We start from the raw sequence: 17,102 nt of genomic DNA, 5'->3' as shown, positions 1-17,102 counted from the left end.
CCACAAAAGGTTTATTTGGATCCGGGTGTTGAAGAATTGGTTCCATCGAGAAGAGGCGTTTCAGGTGTTCAAAAGAACGCTGGCAGTCCATTGTCCAAGGTAGGGGTTGGTTAGGTTTGGGTTTGGCGGGTAATGGCCCAGTTTTTAGTAATTCTGTTAATGGTAGAGCTACTTCTGTGAAAGAAGGAATGAATTTGCTGTAAAAATTTGCGAATCCCAAGAAACTTTGAAGTTGCTTACGTGTGCGTGGCGGTTGCCAGTCCAACACTGCTTTTACTTTACCTGGGTCCATTTCGATACCTTTGTTTGATATCCAGTAACCTAGGTAGTCTAGGGATTCCTTATGGAATTCGCATTTGGAAAGTTTGACATATAGCTTGGCGGCTAGGAGCTTTTTAAGAACTTGTCTGACCAATTTGATGTGTTGTTCCATATTGTCTGTGTAGATAAGAATATCATCTAAGTAGACAAGAACCCCATTGTAGAGATGGGGGTGCAGGGTTTCATTAATTAGTTGCATAAAAACAGCTGGAGCCCCTTGGAGGCCAAAGGACATGACACGGTATTGGAAACTACCCAAGGGGCAGTTGAAAGCCGTTTTCCATTCATCACCTTTCTTGATGCGGACCCGGTAATAGGCTTCCCTTAGATCCAATCTGGTGAAAATTTTGCCTTTTGATAGGTGGTTCAATAAATCGTGCATAAGTGGTAAAGGGTATGTGTTTTGTATGCAAATCGCATTGATATTTTTGAAGTCAATACATAATCTAAGCGAACCATCTTTCTTTTGTTTAAATAGCACAGGCGCAGCTACAGGTGATTTTGCTGGTTCAATGAACCCTCTGGCTAGGTTAGTGTCAATGTATTTTCTTAGTTCAGACATTTCTGCTGGTGTCATTGAGTACATTTTGGGTTTAGGTAATTTTGCCCCCGGGTGCAATTCAATTGCGCAATCAGTTTGCCGGTGGGGGGGTAAGAGGTTACATTCATCCTCGCTAAAAACGTCTGATAAATCCATGTATGCTTTAGGGATGCGGGGTTCATTAGGAGATGGCTTGGATATAGGGGTTGTTGGTTCCCTCTGGTGGTCATTTTGGATAAGGTTTTTTTTGTGGGTGGGGGGTATTGGGTCTAAGGGTCCGAAAGTCCATATAATTTTCCTGAATCCATCCTCCCATTTGATTGTGGGTTCCCATTTGTCCAACCAAGCTAAACCCAGGATGATGGATTCTGACATTTTGGGAATTACTATGAATCTTATAAGTTCATGATGGACACCAATTTCTAAGCGAACCAGTTGTGTGATTTGGGTTGCTGGAACGCCACCAATCAAGGTTCCATCTACTTGGTGGAATTTAATTGGGTGTTTCAAGGGAAATGTTTTTATACGGAGTTGGGCGACTGTGGAGGTTGAAATTAGGCATCTGGTGCATCCTGTGTCCACAATAGCGTCTAAAACTTTTTTGGCTCCTCCCCCTGGAATTATTAAGTTTACTTTGATGGCAAAAGGAGGAATAGGTGCACTCACCATTGGGTCGTTTTCTGCTTGGTTTGAGTCGTCGGGAGGCGAATCAGATGACGGAAGGTCAGTAGGGAGGTCTATGGCTTGTCTCGCAAAGCGACTGGTATTTGGATTCTTTCGAGGAGGGTTGCGTGGTCGGGTAGCAGTTGGTGGCCGATACTGTGGGAGGGGTGTTGGGGCTAGGCAAACTGAAGCCCGATGTCCTAGTTTTCCACAACGGTAGCATTTGATTATTGTTGAAGGTTGAAAGGTGGAGGGTGTGGTTGGTTTTGAGAGAGAGGATCTTGTAGGTGGTCGTTGTGGAGTTGTAGTTGGTGATTGGCTTTGGAGGGGGTTGAATTCTCTGTCCAGAGCGATGGACACGTTGTACCAGGCATTAAGTTGTTCTGGGATTCCTCTGGTGGAGCAGGCTTTTCTGATGTTTTGATCAATTGCGTCTTTGAAGTAGTGGAGAATAATCTGTTCTGGCCAATGTCTAAGATTGCCAGCAACTCTTCTGAAATCCCATACAAATTGTTTTAGCGGTTTGTTACCTTGTTTCATTGTTTTTAGGGTGGTTTCACATTCTGCAATTAGGTCATCATCTTGAAACCGGTTGCGAAGCAGTGCCATAAATCCGTGAACATTGTTTAGTTCTGGTGCATGTTCATTGTATAGCTGAGCTATCCACTCTGAGGCTAGCCCCACATTCATACCATCCGAGATGGCGTTGATTAGGCTTCTTTCTGATGGGTATTGATGTCTATATTGTTCAACGTAAGCCTCAATTCTGCTGAGAAAGTAAGCCAGGTGGTGTGGATTCCCATCAAAGGTTGGTTTGAAAGGGGGAGGGGTTGGGGGAGGGGGTGCAGGGGGGTTTAGCTGGCCTGCTTGCGGCTGGAGAGGGATTTGCGGGGGCGGGGCCGTTGCTGTTGTGGCTGGTTGTTGAGCTGTAAAGGGGGGTGGAATTCCCCCTGGCTGCTGAGAAGGAAGTCCTTGAAATGCTTCAGCTGATGAAACAAACATCGGCGTGGGGCCCACAGGAAAGAAAGGTGCTGAACTGGCTGGTTGCCATTGGTATTGGATCCACCCTTGTCCAGGATAAAACGCCCAGCCAGGAGGAATAGAAGCTGCTGGAGGCAGCGTAGGCCTCGGTTGGCGGGAAAGGTCGATTGGAGGGGGGAGTTGCGATTCCCCCCAAGCCCCTGGTGCTGCCTGAACTCCCTGCCGTCTGAAAGAGGGAAGGGAGGTCCTCCTGCGTTCATCGGAACGGCTTCGAGCTTCAGTAATTTCTCTCTCTCTGGTGGGAGGGAAGGTGAATTTAGGCTGAGCTAAAGGCTCTCGAGGTGGGTGGGCTAAGCTTATGCGAGGCCTCACTTCCAGACGCTCAAAAGTTTCAGGGAGGTCTAATAGGGACTGGGATTTCAGGGGGTTTCTCAGGTCCCAATCCAGTGACTCTCCCGATTCTCCAGGTTTTACTGTCCTCCAGTGAGGTTGAGAAGAGGGAGGGGGCTCTCCATTCCGCCCCGGGGAAATGTTTTCTCCCGACTGGCAGCTTACCCATGAATCAGAGTCCTTGGGCCGTGCTCCAAGCTGACAAGCAGGCTCTACCACTTCGGGGCTTCGAGTCCTCTCCTCCGATGGGAAATAGGTGACTTCAACTAAATCGTCAGATTCATGTTTCGGTGCTCCTTCTACGCTTTCAACTTGCTGCTCTTCCATCTTCACTGGGTCTTTGCACCGCTGTGGAGGTTGCGGAGACTGGGGCCCAGCACCCCTCTAACGGGCCCCCTCTGAGAGGAGGAGAGGGTACCGTTAGCAAAAGAAAGTTATGAGTTTTGGAATAATGTCAAGGTTCCAGAAATACCTCTTCTGCGTAAAAGAAACTCGGAGGCATTTCTTTTCCAGAGTTCTTTACTAGCATGAGGAGACTGGCACATGATGAGTGCAATTCCAAAACTGAAGTTCCGGATTCTTTTCCCAGTTATACAAACCCCAAGAGTCCCACCCCCCTGACCCCTTTGATGGTCACATGGTCCCACGTTCTTCCAGTTCATTCGAATATCTTCTTGCCACTCTTCCTGCAGATGTGAACACCATCCGACCTTGACCACTTGAAGAATGTTACCATACCCCTCAACCCCCCTCCTCCCCTCAGGGGAAAAATGTGGCAGCGTCTGGAACCCTAAAGTCTAATATGGTTTCCAGGCCTGACAGGTAACTCACCCCAAAACCATGAATGATCTCACCCAGCAGCTTCATATAGATGTTGAACAGGAGAGGCGAGAGAATCAACCCTTGCGGCACCCCACACATGAGGCGCCTCGTGGTCGATCTCTGCCCCCCTGCCAACCCCATCTGCGACCGGTCAGAGAGATAGGAGGAGAACCAACGAAAAACGGTGCCTCCCACTCCCAAGATCCCCAACCGGCGCAGCAGGATACCATGGTCAATGGTATCAAAAGCCGCTGAGAGATCTAACAGGACCAGGGCAGAGGAATAACCCCTGTCCCGAGCCCTCCTAAACAGGGCGGCTGGGCGGTTATCTGCCGACGCAATAAGAGCGGAAACATACTCACGTTTTGCTGGTCTTATCGCCACTAGGTAGGTCTGAATATAAGACTTTACTAGTGTTCGATTGGATTCAGAATGGCTGGCCCTCCATCCCCTCTCTAGGCGTCTTTTCCGGCGTTTCATCTCTCTCAGCACCTCAGAGAACCAAGGAGCTAGTCGAGATCGGCACCGGGTCAGAGGCCGCTAAGGCACGACACGGTCCAAAACCCCAGCCGCCGCCCTTTCCCAGGCGACAACTAGTTCTTCAGCCGAGCCGTGGGCTAGATCTTCAGGAAATGGCCCAAGCTCCGTAAGAAACCTCTCCGGGTCCATCAGGCGCCTGGGACGGAACCAACAAATCAGCCCCGTCTCCATGCGGTGTTGGATGGCGGTTCAGAAGTCGAGTCGAAGGAGCGAATGATCTGACCATGACAGGGGTTTGATAACTAGATCCCCTAATTCTAGATCATTCAACCACTTTCCAGAGACAAAAATCAGATCCAGAGTGTTTCCCCTGATGTGAGTGGGACCATTAACTAACTGGGTCAGGTCCATGGCCGTCATGGAAGCCATGAACTCCCGAGCTGCCGCTGATGCTTCACCAATCGACGGCAGGTTGAAATCCCCCATAACCGTAAGTCTGGGGGTATCAACCGCCATCTCGGCTATCACATCTAACAGCTCGGGCAGGGCTGCTGTCACGCAGCAAGGAGTCAGGTACGTAATCAGCAAGCCCACTTGCATCCCCTGACCCCACTTCACACAGAGAGACTCACAACCGGCTTTCTGTGGTAAGTGGCCTCCGTCGGATCCAGACGTTTGTTAATAATAACCGCCAACCCGCCACCCCTACCTTGGGCCCTCGGCTGATGAAATGCTCGGAAGCCCGGTGGGCACATTTCCACAAGGGGCACCCCCCCCTTCCGTGCCCAACCAGGTCTCCGAAATGCCAATCAGGTCCGCACCCCCCTCTTGTATAAGATCGAAAATGAGGATCGACACTGAACTTTAAACATATATCAGTGCAGAGTTTGGTTGCATTACTACATGCCACTTCACTTACTCTGTAGAAGCCAAATCAACTTGTTAAAATTTGGGTTTTTTTTAATCTCTGTCTACAGGCTCTAAATCTTAAAGGAGCCATATAATATTTCACTGGCAACGTTATATCTCAGGGTTATGCTTATATCCACTTTAACTGAATGCAGATAGAGCTGCTCAGTGAAGATTTGATCAAGATTGTTATAAGGCCCAAGACCAGTTTATAATAAATATAACTATGCTAAAGAAGTATCAACAACACCATAAAAATGCCCAGCTTTTTACTGGGGAAAAATACATGGGGTTCTTGTTTTATTGAAACAGATAAAAACATTATGTGGTAAAGGAGATATGGATTTTGATTTCATTGCTGCAACTTAGAAAAATTCTTTTGCTCAATTCTGTAATCTCAGAAATCCTGAGAAAACGCTTGATGGTGGATGCTTTTATGTTAGCCTTATTATGAAAATTGCTAAAAGGGATTGTCTATAAGAGCAGTAAGAAAGATAATCCTGGCAATTGGAGTCTGTGAGCTTGCTCTCAATAATCAGTAAATTATGTCTTTAAATTTGATCCATGTCTTCTTTTTCTGTGGTTGTTACAGAGATGGGAATTACAGTTTTCTTATTCCTAAAAGAATTACTAGTCTACTTCATCAGAGCCACATAGGTGTCAGTACTGAGTCCCCATTCAGAGGCAATTATGACAAACAAATGCTTCTAGTTAAGAAGGCAGATCTGTTCATTTTCCAACTGCACATGTGATTCTGTGAACACATACATACGCGCATATATATAATACGTATATACATATTATATGTGTATGTGTTGATGTGTATATATAGAGAGAGAGAGAGAGAGAGAGAGAGAGATTGTGTGTGTGTCTGATACATACATACATACAAATAGGAGAGCAGGAAAAAGCGAATTATTAAATACAACTTTAATATGTGTGTATCTCTGTGTGTATACACACACACACACACACACACACCATACAATGTTAATGTTGTATTTAATAATCTGTTTTTTCTGTTTACTTCTATATAATTATGTTTCTGAATATCTTAATATGTTTGATTTTTAGCTTGAGACATGATTACATGTCCAGTTACCACAATTTGTTTTGGTTTTGTTATTAATGTCGGTCTATAAGTGCAGTAAAATTTGTAATATTAAAAGTAGAGGAATTATCAAGCATATATTATATTTCTGTAGATTACACTTTTAAAATTTAGTCTTCAAATCAGTATTTTTTAAAATTAAATCTATGTAAACAGATAGAAAGAATGGTTATTTTTATAGTTTAATTTTTTTGAGCTGTATGGTTCCCTCTCAGAATCTGTCCTCAAGAATTCCATATCAGCAATAAATATCTGTCTAGAAAGTTTTCAGAAATAAACATCAAAACAATTTAAATGCCTGAGAAATCATCTTATTATATTTTTATCCTAACATCTCTAATACTCCTGCCTTCTCCTATTTTCCCCTCAACAACAACCCTTTGAGGTAGGTTCAGCTGTGAGAGGGTGGCCCAAAGTCACCCAGCCTGCCTAAGGTGGGTCTAGAACTCACAGCCTCCTGGTTTCTACTGCAACCATGGCACCAAACTGGTTCTCATGTTGGTGGCATCAAAACATTTGATCTCCAAATTTGGTTGATGTGATTTCAGGGCCTGCCTATAACTCAAGGACCATGGCTCACTTAACCAACTGCCGCACAACAAGATATTTCCATCAGTGTTTCTCAGCCTTGGCAACTTTAAGATAGGTGGATTGCAATTCCCAGAATTCCCCAGCCATCATAAAGTTGAGAAACATTGTGATGGATAATAGTTTAGACACTGCATAACATACGGTATTTAATTAAAGGTAGATTTATTATTATAGGAAAAAGAGGAAAGTAGAAATGATTGGTTGAATCTGTTTGTAGGTTGTCCTAGCATTTAAAATCAGTGGATCACCAATGTTTATATAAATGTTGACAATGTGCTAAAAGCAGGAAACACATTTTTAAAATATACTTCCAAGCTCATTGTGGGCCTGAATGCATCATTTCCATAAAATTAGCCCTGAAGGTAAGTAACGCTTGAACTCTGAAAATTGACACCCAAAGTTGATTCTCCATCACAACCACTAGCTATGTCGAATGCAACTAGGACATACCATATTCTGATATTAGTGGCTATGATTGAAATGCAGGTAAAAGATAGTCTCTAAACACTTATACACATGTTTATGAAGCCACCTGCTGACAGAAACCAATTCAGAAGTGTTAAATATTTAAGTAACTAAAGGCCAAAGGGCCTTAAGTTATTCTAATAACTACACAGTCTTAATTGGGCACCGTCCATTTGTGTTTGCGCCTAACTTATATTTGTCCGCTTCATCTTTTGTGTGCTATTTTAGCTTTTCAATGCATGCCCAGGTATGAGCTGCTCTCTGCATGTTGACTGCGCATCCAAGATTGTTAGTCTTCTCACATCTCCTACTCAGAGTCTATGCTGTGTCCTTGGTTTTCAAAGCCTACCACCTGCGTCGGGAAGAAACAGATTGGTTCGACAAACCTCGGGAGCCCCGTCTGGAGAATGGGCCTGCTTTTGACAGAAGGCTGCCAGATAAGTTAGCCCACTCAAGACCACCGAGCCAACATCAAGACCAAGTAAGAACACTATTTCTCTTTGATCAAGAATATTGCATAAGAAAGTCCATTTCAAGAAAACTCCATTCTCCAGTTATTTCGCAAAAAGTATTATAGGCCTTTGCAGGTCTCTTTAATGGTTCTAACATTGACCTGCACTTAAGAGAATTAACATCAAGTGCTTTGACTAAGAAGACCAAAATAAAATGGTTCTCACGAATAAATGCAAATCTACATGTCCCAGGATAATGTTGCCGGGTTCAAACTGGGTCAGACACTGGGACCAGAGGTGTAATCTTCTGAGTTTTTAGATTCATGCTGGAGCCCATCCTCAGGGAACCTCTCTCTCTTCTCTCACAGAAGTTCCCTGGGGTTGGGCTCCAGCACGAGTCTGAACGCTCAGAAGACCACACCTCTGGTCCTGGTGAACCGCCCAGATTGGACCCTAAAATGGTTCTCCCCTACTGCTGGCAAAATAAATTGATAACAATGCCAATCGTTTTATGCAATGCAGATCTGTCCCAAGCATTTTAATCAGAAGCAGGAATACATTAGGGCCGTGATGGTGAACCTATGACACGCGTGCCAGAAATGGCACACAGAGCCATCCCTCCAGGCACACCAGCCATCGCCTGTTGTTCTTCTGGGTTCCAGCGTGCATGTGTGTGCCGGCCAGCTAGTTTTCATGTGCTCGGGAGCACTAGAAACCGGAAGAGCAGCTCCCTGGCATGCACGTGCGCACCTGGAAGCTGAGCTTCTGGTTTCCAGCGAGTACATGCATGTCAGCCAACTGGTCTTTGCATGCACGTGCGTGCCAGAAACCGGAAGACCAGGTGACCAGAGTGCATGCACACCGGGAAACTGCTGTTCCAGTTTCCGGTGCTCCCCCGTGCGCATGTGCACACTTCGTTTTGACACTTGGTGGCAAAAAGGTTTGCCAATACTGCATTAGGGTGTGTGAACTGGCATTGTTGGTGAAATCCAGTAATAGTCCAACCACAAGCATTTGTGGGCTTGGTCTAGTTGTGGGATTGAATCAGCCACGTAGCTACTTTTCCGGTGCTCCTGAGGTCCTCCTTAGAGCTTGGAACTGAATGCTCCACTAATCATAAATCACTTCAGTTGGTCCCAACTGAACTGTTTCCTGTTCACTATTCAGAAAGGTTCACTATTCTGAAATTTCTAGATAAGGAGCTAAATCTGTACTACAGCAATTGAAGTTGATATATATGAACAAATTCACATTCTGCATGATTAGTTTCTTTTATAAGCAAGGCTTATAAACTAGTTATTTTTCTTTTAGCAGATGTTTTTATGGGGACTACAACAATCCATAAGTAAGATTTTTTTTAAAAAACTGTCTTAACTTCTCTTTGATGGGCAGCATCAACAATTACATAAAACATCCAAATATTGATTTGGAGTTAGCATTTTATCAAAAGGACTTTCAATGCAGTGGTTTCAATTTTGGGCAGTTAAAAATTTGTTCCCCTTGTCTTGTGCTCCATCTCTTTCCTGGCTTTCTCCAATGTGCAGCTCTGACAAAAAGAAAGACTTTCCTCTTGTATAGGTAAGTGAGGAATTATCAGAAAATGAGCTGTATTTCACAAAAGTATTATAGGCCTTTGCAGGTCTCTTTAATGGTTCTAACATTGACCTGCACTTAAGAGAATTAACATCAAGTGCTTTGACTAAGAAGACCAAAATAAAATGGTTCTCACGAATAAATGCAAATCTACGTGTCCCAGGATAATGTTGCCGGGTTCAAACTGGGTCAGACACTGGGACCAGAGGTGTAATCTTCTGAGTTTTTAGATTCATGCTGGAGCCCATCCTCAGGGAACCTCTCTCTCTTCTCTCACAGAAGTTCCCTGGGGTTGGGCTCCAGCACGAGTCTGAACGCTCAGAAGACCACACCTCTGGTCCTGGTGAACCGCCCAGATTGGACCCTAAAATGGTTCTCCCCTACTGCTGGCAAAATAAATTGATAACAATGCCAATCGTTTTATGCAATGCAGATCTGTCCCAAGCATTTTAATCAGAAGCAGGAATACATTAGGGCCGTGATGGTGAAATGGCACACAGAGCCATCCCTCCAGGCACACCAGCCATCGCCTGTTGTTCTTCTGGGTTCCAGCGTGCATGTGTGTGCCGGCCAGCTAGTTTTCATGTGCTCGGGAGCACTAGAAACCGGAAGAGCAGCTCCCTGGCATGCACGTGCGCACCTGGAAGCTGAGCTTCTGGTTTCCAGCGAGTACATGCATGCCAGCCAACTGGTCTTTGCATGCACGTGCGTGCCAGAAACCGGAAGACCAGGTGACCAGAGTGCATGCACACCGGGAAACTGCTGTTCCAGTTTCCGGTGCTCCCCCGTGCGCATGTGCACACTTCGTTTTGACACTTGGTGGCAAAAAGGTTTGCCAATACTGCATTAGGGTGTGTGAACTGGCATTGTTGGTGAAATCCAGTAATAGTCCAACCACAAGCATTTGTGGGCTTGGTCTAGTTGTGGGATTGAATCAGCCACGTAGCTACTTTTCCGGTGCTCCTGAGGTCCTCCTTAGAGCTTGGAACTGAATGCTCCACTAATCATAAATCACTTCAGTTGGTCCCAACTGAACTGTTTCCTGTTCACTATTCAGAAAGGTTCACTATTCTGAAATTTCTAGATAAGGAGCTAAATCTGTACTACAGCAATTGAAGTTGATATATATGAACAAATTCACATTCTGCATGATTAGTTTCTTTTATAAGCAAGGCTTATAAACTAGTTATTTTTCTTTTAGCAGATGTTTTTATGGGGACTACAACAATCCATAAGTAAGATTTTTTTAAAAAAACTGTCTTAACTTCTCTTTGATGGGCAGCATCAACAATTACATAAAACATCCAAATATTGATTTGGAGTTAGCATTTTATCAAAAGGACTTTCAATGCAGTGGTTTCAATTTTGGGCAGTTAAAAATTTTTGTTCCCCCTTGTCTTGTGCTCCATCTCTTTCCTGGCTTTCTCCAATGTGCAGCTCTGACAAAAAAGAAAGACTTTCCTCTTGTATAGGTAAGTGAGGAATTATCAGAAAATGAGCTGTATTTCACAAAAAATGAAAACCTTTTCATTCAGAGCTATCTGGAACGGCAATATTTTTGGCAGGCCAATGTAATCTAAGCCAAGGGCTGGGAAATTCCTATTTTTATGGGAATTACCTAAGAGTCAAGCTGAGCATTTCTGCATCACGTGACCTAAGCAGTGAATTGAAGGCAGCCCATCTGCAAATTTTGCATTTTAAAGCCTGGCTTACATGTAAACTGCCTTGCCTGGTAAATTCTCTTGTCCCAGTGCTGCTTCTGCTACCGTGTCAAAAAATGTATTAAATGGAATGGGAGACCTGTGCTATAAAGCTATTTATGTACGAAGATAATAACAGGCAGATTGCATAAGTGACATTATGCATTAGATTTTTTACAACGTTCACAAATTGGAAATCAAGTAACATTTAGTTGGAAACAGGTGCTTTTACTCTCCTGTTTTTCTGCCTCAGCTACAGCAACAAAACTAATGAACCTTCTACTACCAGACACGCAAAACAAACAAGGATCCCAAATAAGCATAAATAAATACAAGCAAATGCAAGCATCCATGCACCACTCTGCAAAGTGTACAGCCCAATTTTTTTAAAAAAAATCCGGAAGCATCACTGCAAACCACAGTGGTTCCTACATTAATAGCATATTCCCCTCTTTCCGTCACTATACACACCTAATTTCTCCTCCAATAATCCACCTATACAATAAGTAAAAAACAGTTCCAGAAAGATCATACAGTTAGGATGTTGGAAATGTCATTTGGACATACAGAGGATGAAAAAAAGCACATTTTGGCTTAGTTTAAGAAGAAACTGAGGGGCTGAGGTTGGAGCTTAGACAAATGGACCTGAATGTTCTCTTGAATGTGCCATTTATTTATTTTATTTTTTATTTATTTATTGAATTTTTATACCGCCCTTCTCCCGAAGGACTCAGGGCGGTGTACAGCCGGAGATAAAATACAAAATATGTACAATTAAAACAAATTAAAACATATCAAAATTACAAAAACGGCTAATAATTAAAATTAAATTTAAAATATTTAAGAATATTAATAAAACCCCAATTTAAAATCAAACTATTATGCCAGTCCCGCTTGAATAAATAAGTATGTTTTTAGCTCACGACGGAAGGTCCGAAGATCAGGCACTTGACGTAGGCCAGGGGGAAGTTCATTCCAGAGCGTCGATGCTCCCACAGAGAAGGCCCTACCCCTGGGGGCCGCCAGCCGACACTGTTTGGCGGACGGCACCCTGAGGAGACCCTCTCTATGAGAGCGTACGGGTCGGTGGGAGGCATAGGGTAGCAGCAGGCGGTCTCGCAAGTACCCGAAGGACAGAAGATTCAATAAATTCACTTTGATCTCTCCCTCTGAACAATTGTTCTGGCTCAGATTGCAGAGACATTTCTCAGTTGTCTCCTGAAAGGCCTTTTTGAAATCAAACCTTTGTTTTGGTTTCATTCAATAAGCAATTTATCAGTAAGAACCAAAGACCATAAAGAGATCAGAAAATTGGAAGCATTTTTTCTCAGAATGAATGAATGAATGAATGAATGAATGAATGAATGAATGAATGAATGAATATTTTAATTTGTATACCGTCCTTTTCCCGAAGGACTCAGGGCGGTGAACAGGCAGATAAAATACAGATACACACAATAGTTAAAAACATCCCTTAAAAAACTAATTTAAATTTGCCCAAATGTTAAAATAACATATTCCCGCATAAAATTATAAAACTTTAAAAACCCATAAATTCAATTAAAATTTAGAGATAAAAATCAGGCTAGTCCAGCCATACGAAATAAATAAGTTTTAAGTTCACGGCGAAAGGTCCTAAGGTCAGGTAATTGTTGAAGTCCGAGGGGAAGTTCGTTCCACAGGGTCGGAGCCCCCACAGAGAAGGCCCTCCCCCTGGGGGCCGCCAGTCGACACTGTTTGGCTGACGGCACCCTGAGGAGTCCCACTCTGTGGAAACGTACCGGACGATGGGAGATAGAGGCCGGCAGTAGACGGTCCCGTAGATAGCCCGGTCCTAAGCCATGGAGCGCTTTAAAGGTGGTAACCAATACCTTGAAGCGCACCCGGAAAACAACAGGTAGCCAGTGCAGTCTGTGCAGGATAGGTGTTATGTGGGAGCTCCGAACCGCTCCCTCAATAACCCGCGCAGCCGCATTCTGAACTAGCTGAAGTCTCCGGGTGCTCTTCAAGGGGAGCCCCATGTAGAGAGCATTGCAGTAGTCCAGGCGAGAGATAACGAGAGCATGAGTGACTGTGCATAAGGCATCCCGGTCCAGGAAGGGACGCAACTGGTGGATCAGGCGAACCTGATAAAAAGCTCTCCTGGAGACGGTTGCCAAATGGTCTTCAAAGGACAACCGACCATCCAGGAGCACGCCCAAGTTGCGTACCTTCTCCATCGGGGCCAATGACTCACCCCAGACATACAGCCGCATCTGCAGCTGACTGTACCGAGGTGCTGGCATCCACAGCCACTCCGTCTTGGAGGGATTAAGTTTGAGCCTGTTCCTCCCCATCCAGACCCGTACGGCTTCCAAACACCGGGACAGCACTTCGACAGCTTCACTGGGGTGGCCCGGGGTGGAAAAGTACAGCTGAGTATCATCAGCGTACAGTTGGTATCTCACCCCGAAGCCACTGATGATCTCACCCAGCGGCTTCATGTAGATGTTGAACAGGAGGGGTGAGAGAATCGACCCCTGCGGCACCCCACACATGAGGCACCTTGGAGTCGATCTCTGCCCCCCTGTCAACACCGTCTGCGTCCGGTCAGAGAGGTAAGAGGAGAACCACCGATAAACGGTGCCTCCCACTCCCAACCCCTCCAACCGGCGCAGCAGGATACCATGGTCAGAGAACTCAGCCATTGATGTCTTCCAGAGGACATCAACTGACCATCCGGGAAAGTGACTTATTCATTGAATAAGTCTAGTTTATTTCAAATTTTCACTCTAAACTCTATCCTTGGATTACCTGGTGGTCTCCCATCCAGCTACTGCATCTTAGATCCACTGTACAAGTAAAAGAGGAACTGTGACAAACTTGATCAATATTTTTCCCCAATGCAAAGTTCTCCCATGGTTGGTCCCAATAAACATTCAGCTCAGTAGACCCTGTTGTTACAAAAATATAATCTATTGATCCTTGAAACAGTAATTGTCAAGCGCAAAGAATAAGGACCGGTGGTGAAATCCAAATTTTCTTACTACCGGTTCTGTGGGCGTAGCTTGGCTTGGTGGGTGTGGCTTGATGGGCATGGCAGGGGAAGGATGGTAGTTCGATACAATAGTTGGATCCAGGGAAGGCTTCTTGAGGAGGGGTCTCACCATCACCTCTTTCAAGGCTGTAGGAAGACACCCTCCCTCAAAGAAGCGTTAACAATTCCCTGAAGCCAGCCTCGTGTAACCTCCTGTGTAGGCAGTACCAACCAGGAGGGACACGGGTCCAATAAACATGTGGTTGCATTCAGCCTCCTCAGTATCCTGTCCATGTCCTCGGGATCAGTGGAAGCCTCAGCATAGGAGCAAAGATCAGGCTATAGGGCACCTCCAACACAAGGCCAAAGCAACCAACAGGAAGCCCTGCTGTGACCCAGTATTTAGCATCCCCAGATAATCCAGTGGCCAGCTGGGCCAAAAGCCACTCTCTGGCAAGACAGGCCAGGCAAGTCCCATCACGGCTCAGCCACAGAGCCACACAAGGACCAAGATTTGGGTCCAGAGCCCAGGTCTATATCTTTTTTTTTTTTTTTATTCAAAAAGTTTTACAAATTTTTTTTCCCCTTTCCCCCCCTCCTCTCCCCTCCCTTCACAACCCCCCTCCCCCCCCCCGACTTCCCGGAACGGGCACAAGGTATAGTTAAAAATAAAACAAACATATGCTAACAAATTTTCATCCCAACTTAATTATACCCCTACAATCATCAATTCCTAACTTCCCCCAAAAACAATCAAGAATAATGCATCATAATCATTCAAAAACAGTCTGATAACTCTTAGTCTGATATCTACGTTGAATATAATCAATCCATTTTTTCCATTCCTTTAAGTATCTTTCTTGTGTATTGTCTTTCAAAAAGGCTGATATCTTCGCCATCTCAGCCAAATTGGCAACCTTCAATATCCATTCTTCTATTGTAGGTACTTCTTTTTTCTTCCAGTATTGTCCTATTAGTAATCTTGCTGCTGTTATTAGGTTTAAAATCAATTTTGTCTCAATTACTGTACAATCCGTAATAATTCCCAACAAGAAAAATTGCGGCAGGAACTTTATCTTCTTTCCCAAAACATTTTGTAAAATCCACCAAATTTTTATCCAAAAGGCCTTTATGTCCTTACAAGTCCACCAAATGTGAAAATATGTAGCGTCATCACAATTACATCTCCAACATTTTGCTTGCATATCTGGATACATACACGATAATTTTTTAGGATCTAGATGCCATCTATAAAACATTTTATAAAAATTTTCCCTCAGATTCTGTGCCTGCGTGAATTTAACATTTCTAACCCAAATTTTTTCCCAAGTTTCCAATAATATTGGCTCCTGAAAATTTTGTGCCCACTTTATCATACAGTCCTTTACCAAGTCCCTTTCAGAATCTATTTCAAGTAACACATTATACAATCTCTTTATATGCTCCTGAGACTGATTTCTAATTTGCTTTACCAAATTTCCCTCGTTCTGCTCTATACCAATTTTCTGATCTCCCTTCCATCTAGCACGTAGTTGCTCATATTGAAACCAAGTATAATTTTTCCCAGGTCTATATCTTGATGGCCACAAGTTCAGATCATCTGCTTCTTCTGTGGCTCTTTCTCCACAAGGATTTTGTGGAGCTTGGAGATAGGATAATAGTACTTGAGTATAAGAAGATCAAGGCAGCCCTTTTGAGAAGGGAACAGAGAAGTGCTTCTTTCAGAGGTGCCAGCGTTGCCCTCTCCTATAAAGAGGTGACAACTTTAACTATCCAGGAGAGGTGGGAAAACATACAGAAGTATGCAAACAAAAAAGCCTCTCCACTTTCTTGGGAGTCATAAGCTTCCCTGCTAAGGTTGCAGGAGCCCCCGTAAGCTTGCTCTTCCCTTCCACTGCTTGAGAGGCAGAATCTCTTGGTTTGTGGATGCATAATGTCCTTGGCCAGGCTTGGTGCAAGAAGAGGAAAAACCCAAAGTAGATAGGGCCAATTTATTTTTAATCTTTTAAAATATAATTATTGCTTTGATTTTATTTTCATAACTTTGCTGGGGATTGGAAAATTGCCACTGGAGGAAAAAAATTGGCCACAGCTCTTTTCCTTATTTATCTGTGGGCTATGATGAAATTGTATGGTGTTTTTTTTTAGGAAAATACACTGTGCTACTTCCTTTCCTGTTTAAAGATGATAGAATAATAAATAGGAAAGAAAACTACGGATTTTTCATTTTTGTTTTGCCAGTTAAAGAGTATAAAAAAAATGGGTAATGTACATTACTTTGTGTAATGTAAAGTCATGGAACAATCTTTCAGTATTTCCCTATATCTTAAATGTGAGCCAGTCTCTGACTGTAGTTGCAGGAGAATGTATTTATTATTCTGCACCCATAAGAAATTTATATAGCGTTTTCCCAGATTAAAGTGTCGTAACAAAGAAAGGCTTTCAAACAGAAAACACTATCCATTTTTCCATATATTTTGCTTATTAACTCCAGTTTCTATTCACAAGAAATATACTGGGTCAGTTATCTTCACCCTGCCAATCATCATTTTCACCATTTGCTGCAGGCAATCAAAATACAGTATTGATTCCGGATATCCATAAAGGCTGGGTTTATAGGCATATTTATTACAAAGATTTACAATGATCATGACAGTCCTAATAAGTGTGTTTGCCCAGTTAATTCAAAAGTACACAGCTATGGATGTGGCAACCTTCATGTGAAAGTATTGAACCAACCCAAACAGAGAAGGCCCGGACATGGATACACCCCTTTGGCTTTTTTCTGAACATATATAGCAAGTGTAAGGAATATTTATGATAGTTAAACTTTTCACACCAATGTGAGATGATTGAAGAACTTCATGGGAGGAGATTTCATGAACAAAGGAATTTATAATTAGCAAGTATTTGGCCCTTCTTCAGTTCCAAAATATTCTCTGAACTTTTAAGCTACAGTAGAAAAAGCATATGAAGAGTTAATCATTATTCAGATTTTGTACTTTTTTATTAAAGCCATTTAGATATTTGTACAAACATTTGATTTAATCTGTGGTTCAATATTATT

At 43.4% G+C, this 17,102-nt stretch overlaps 1 protein-coding gene across 4 annotated transcripts in view; it reads left to right on the top strand.

Annotated features, from left to right (window-relative positions):
* PCLO (piccolo presynaptic cytomatrix protein) overlaps window positions 1-17,102 on the top strand; it is a 132,467-nt gene that overhangs the window by 62,458 nt on the left and 52,907 nt on the right. For 3 of the 4 annotated variants that reach the window (XM_058190792.1, XM_058190791.1, XM_058190793.1), the window contains exon 8: window positions 7,619-7,755. In XM_058190792.1, coding sequence (XP_058046775.1) covers window positions 7,619-7,755 — 137 coding nt within the window. Of the gene's footprint in view, window positions 1-7,589; window positions 7,756-17,102 lie in introns of all 4 variants that reach the window. The other variant, XR_009156077.1, reaches the window with a different exon arrangement.

The sequence above is a fragment of the Ahaetulla prasina genome, chromosome 7 (genome assembly GCF_028640845.1).
Source record: "Ahaetulla prasina isolate Xishuangbanna chromosome 7, ASM2864084v1, whole genome shotgun sequence".
NCBI lineage: Eukaryota > Metazoa > Chordata > Lepidosauria > Squamata > Colubridae > Ahaetulla > Ahaetulla prasina.
This window is presented reverse-complemented; position numbering and strand designations above follow the sequence as displayed.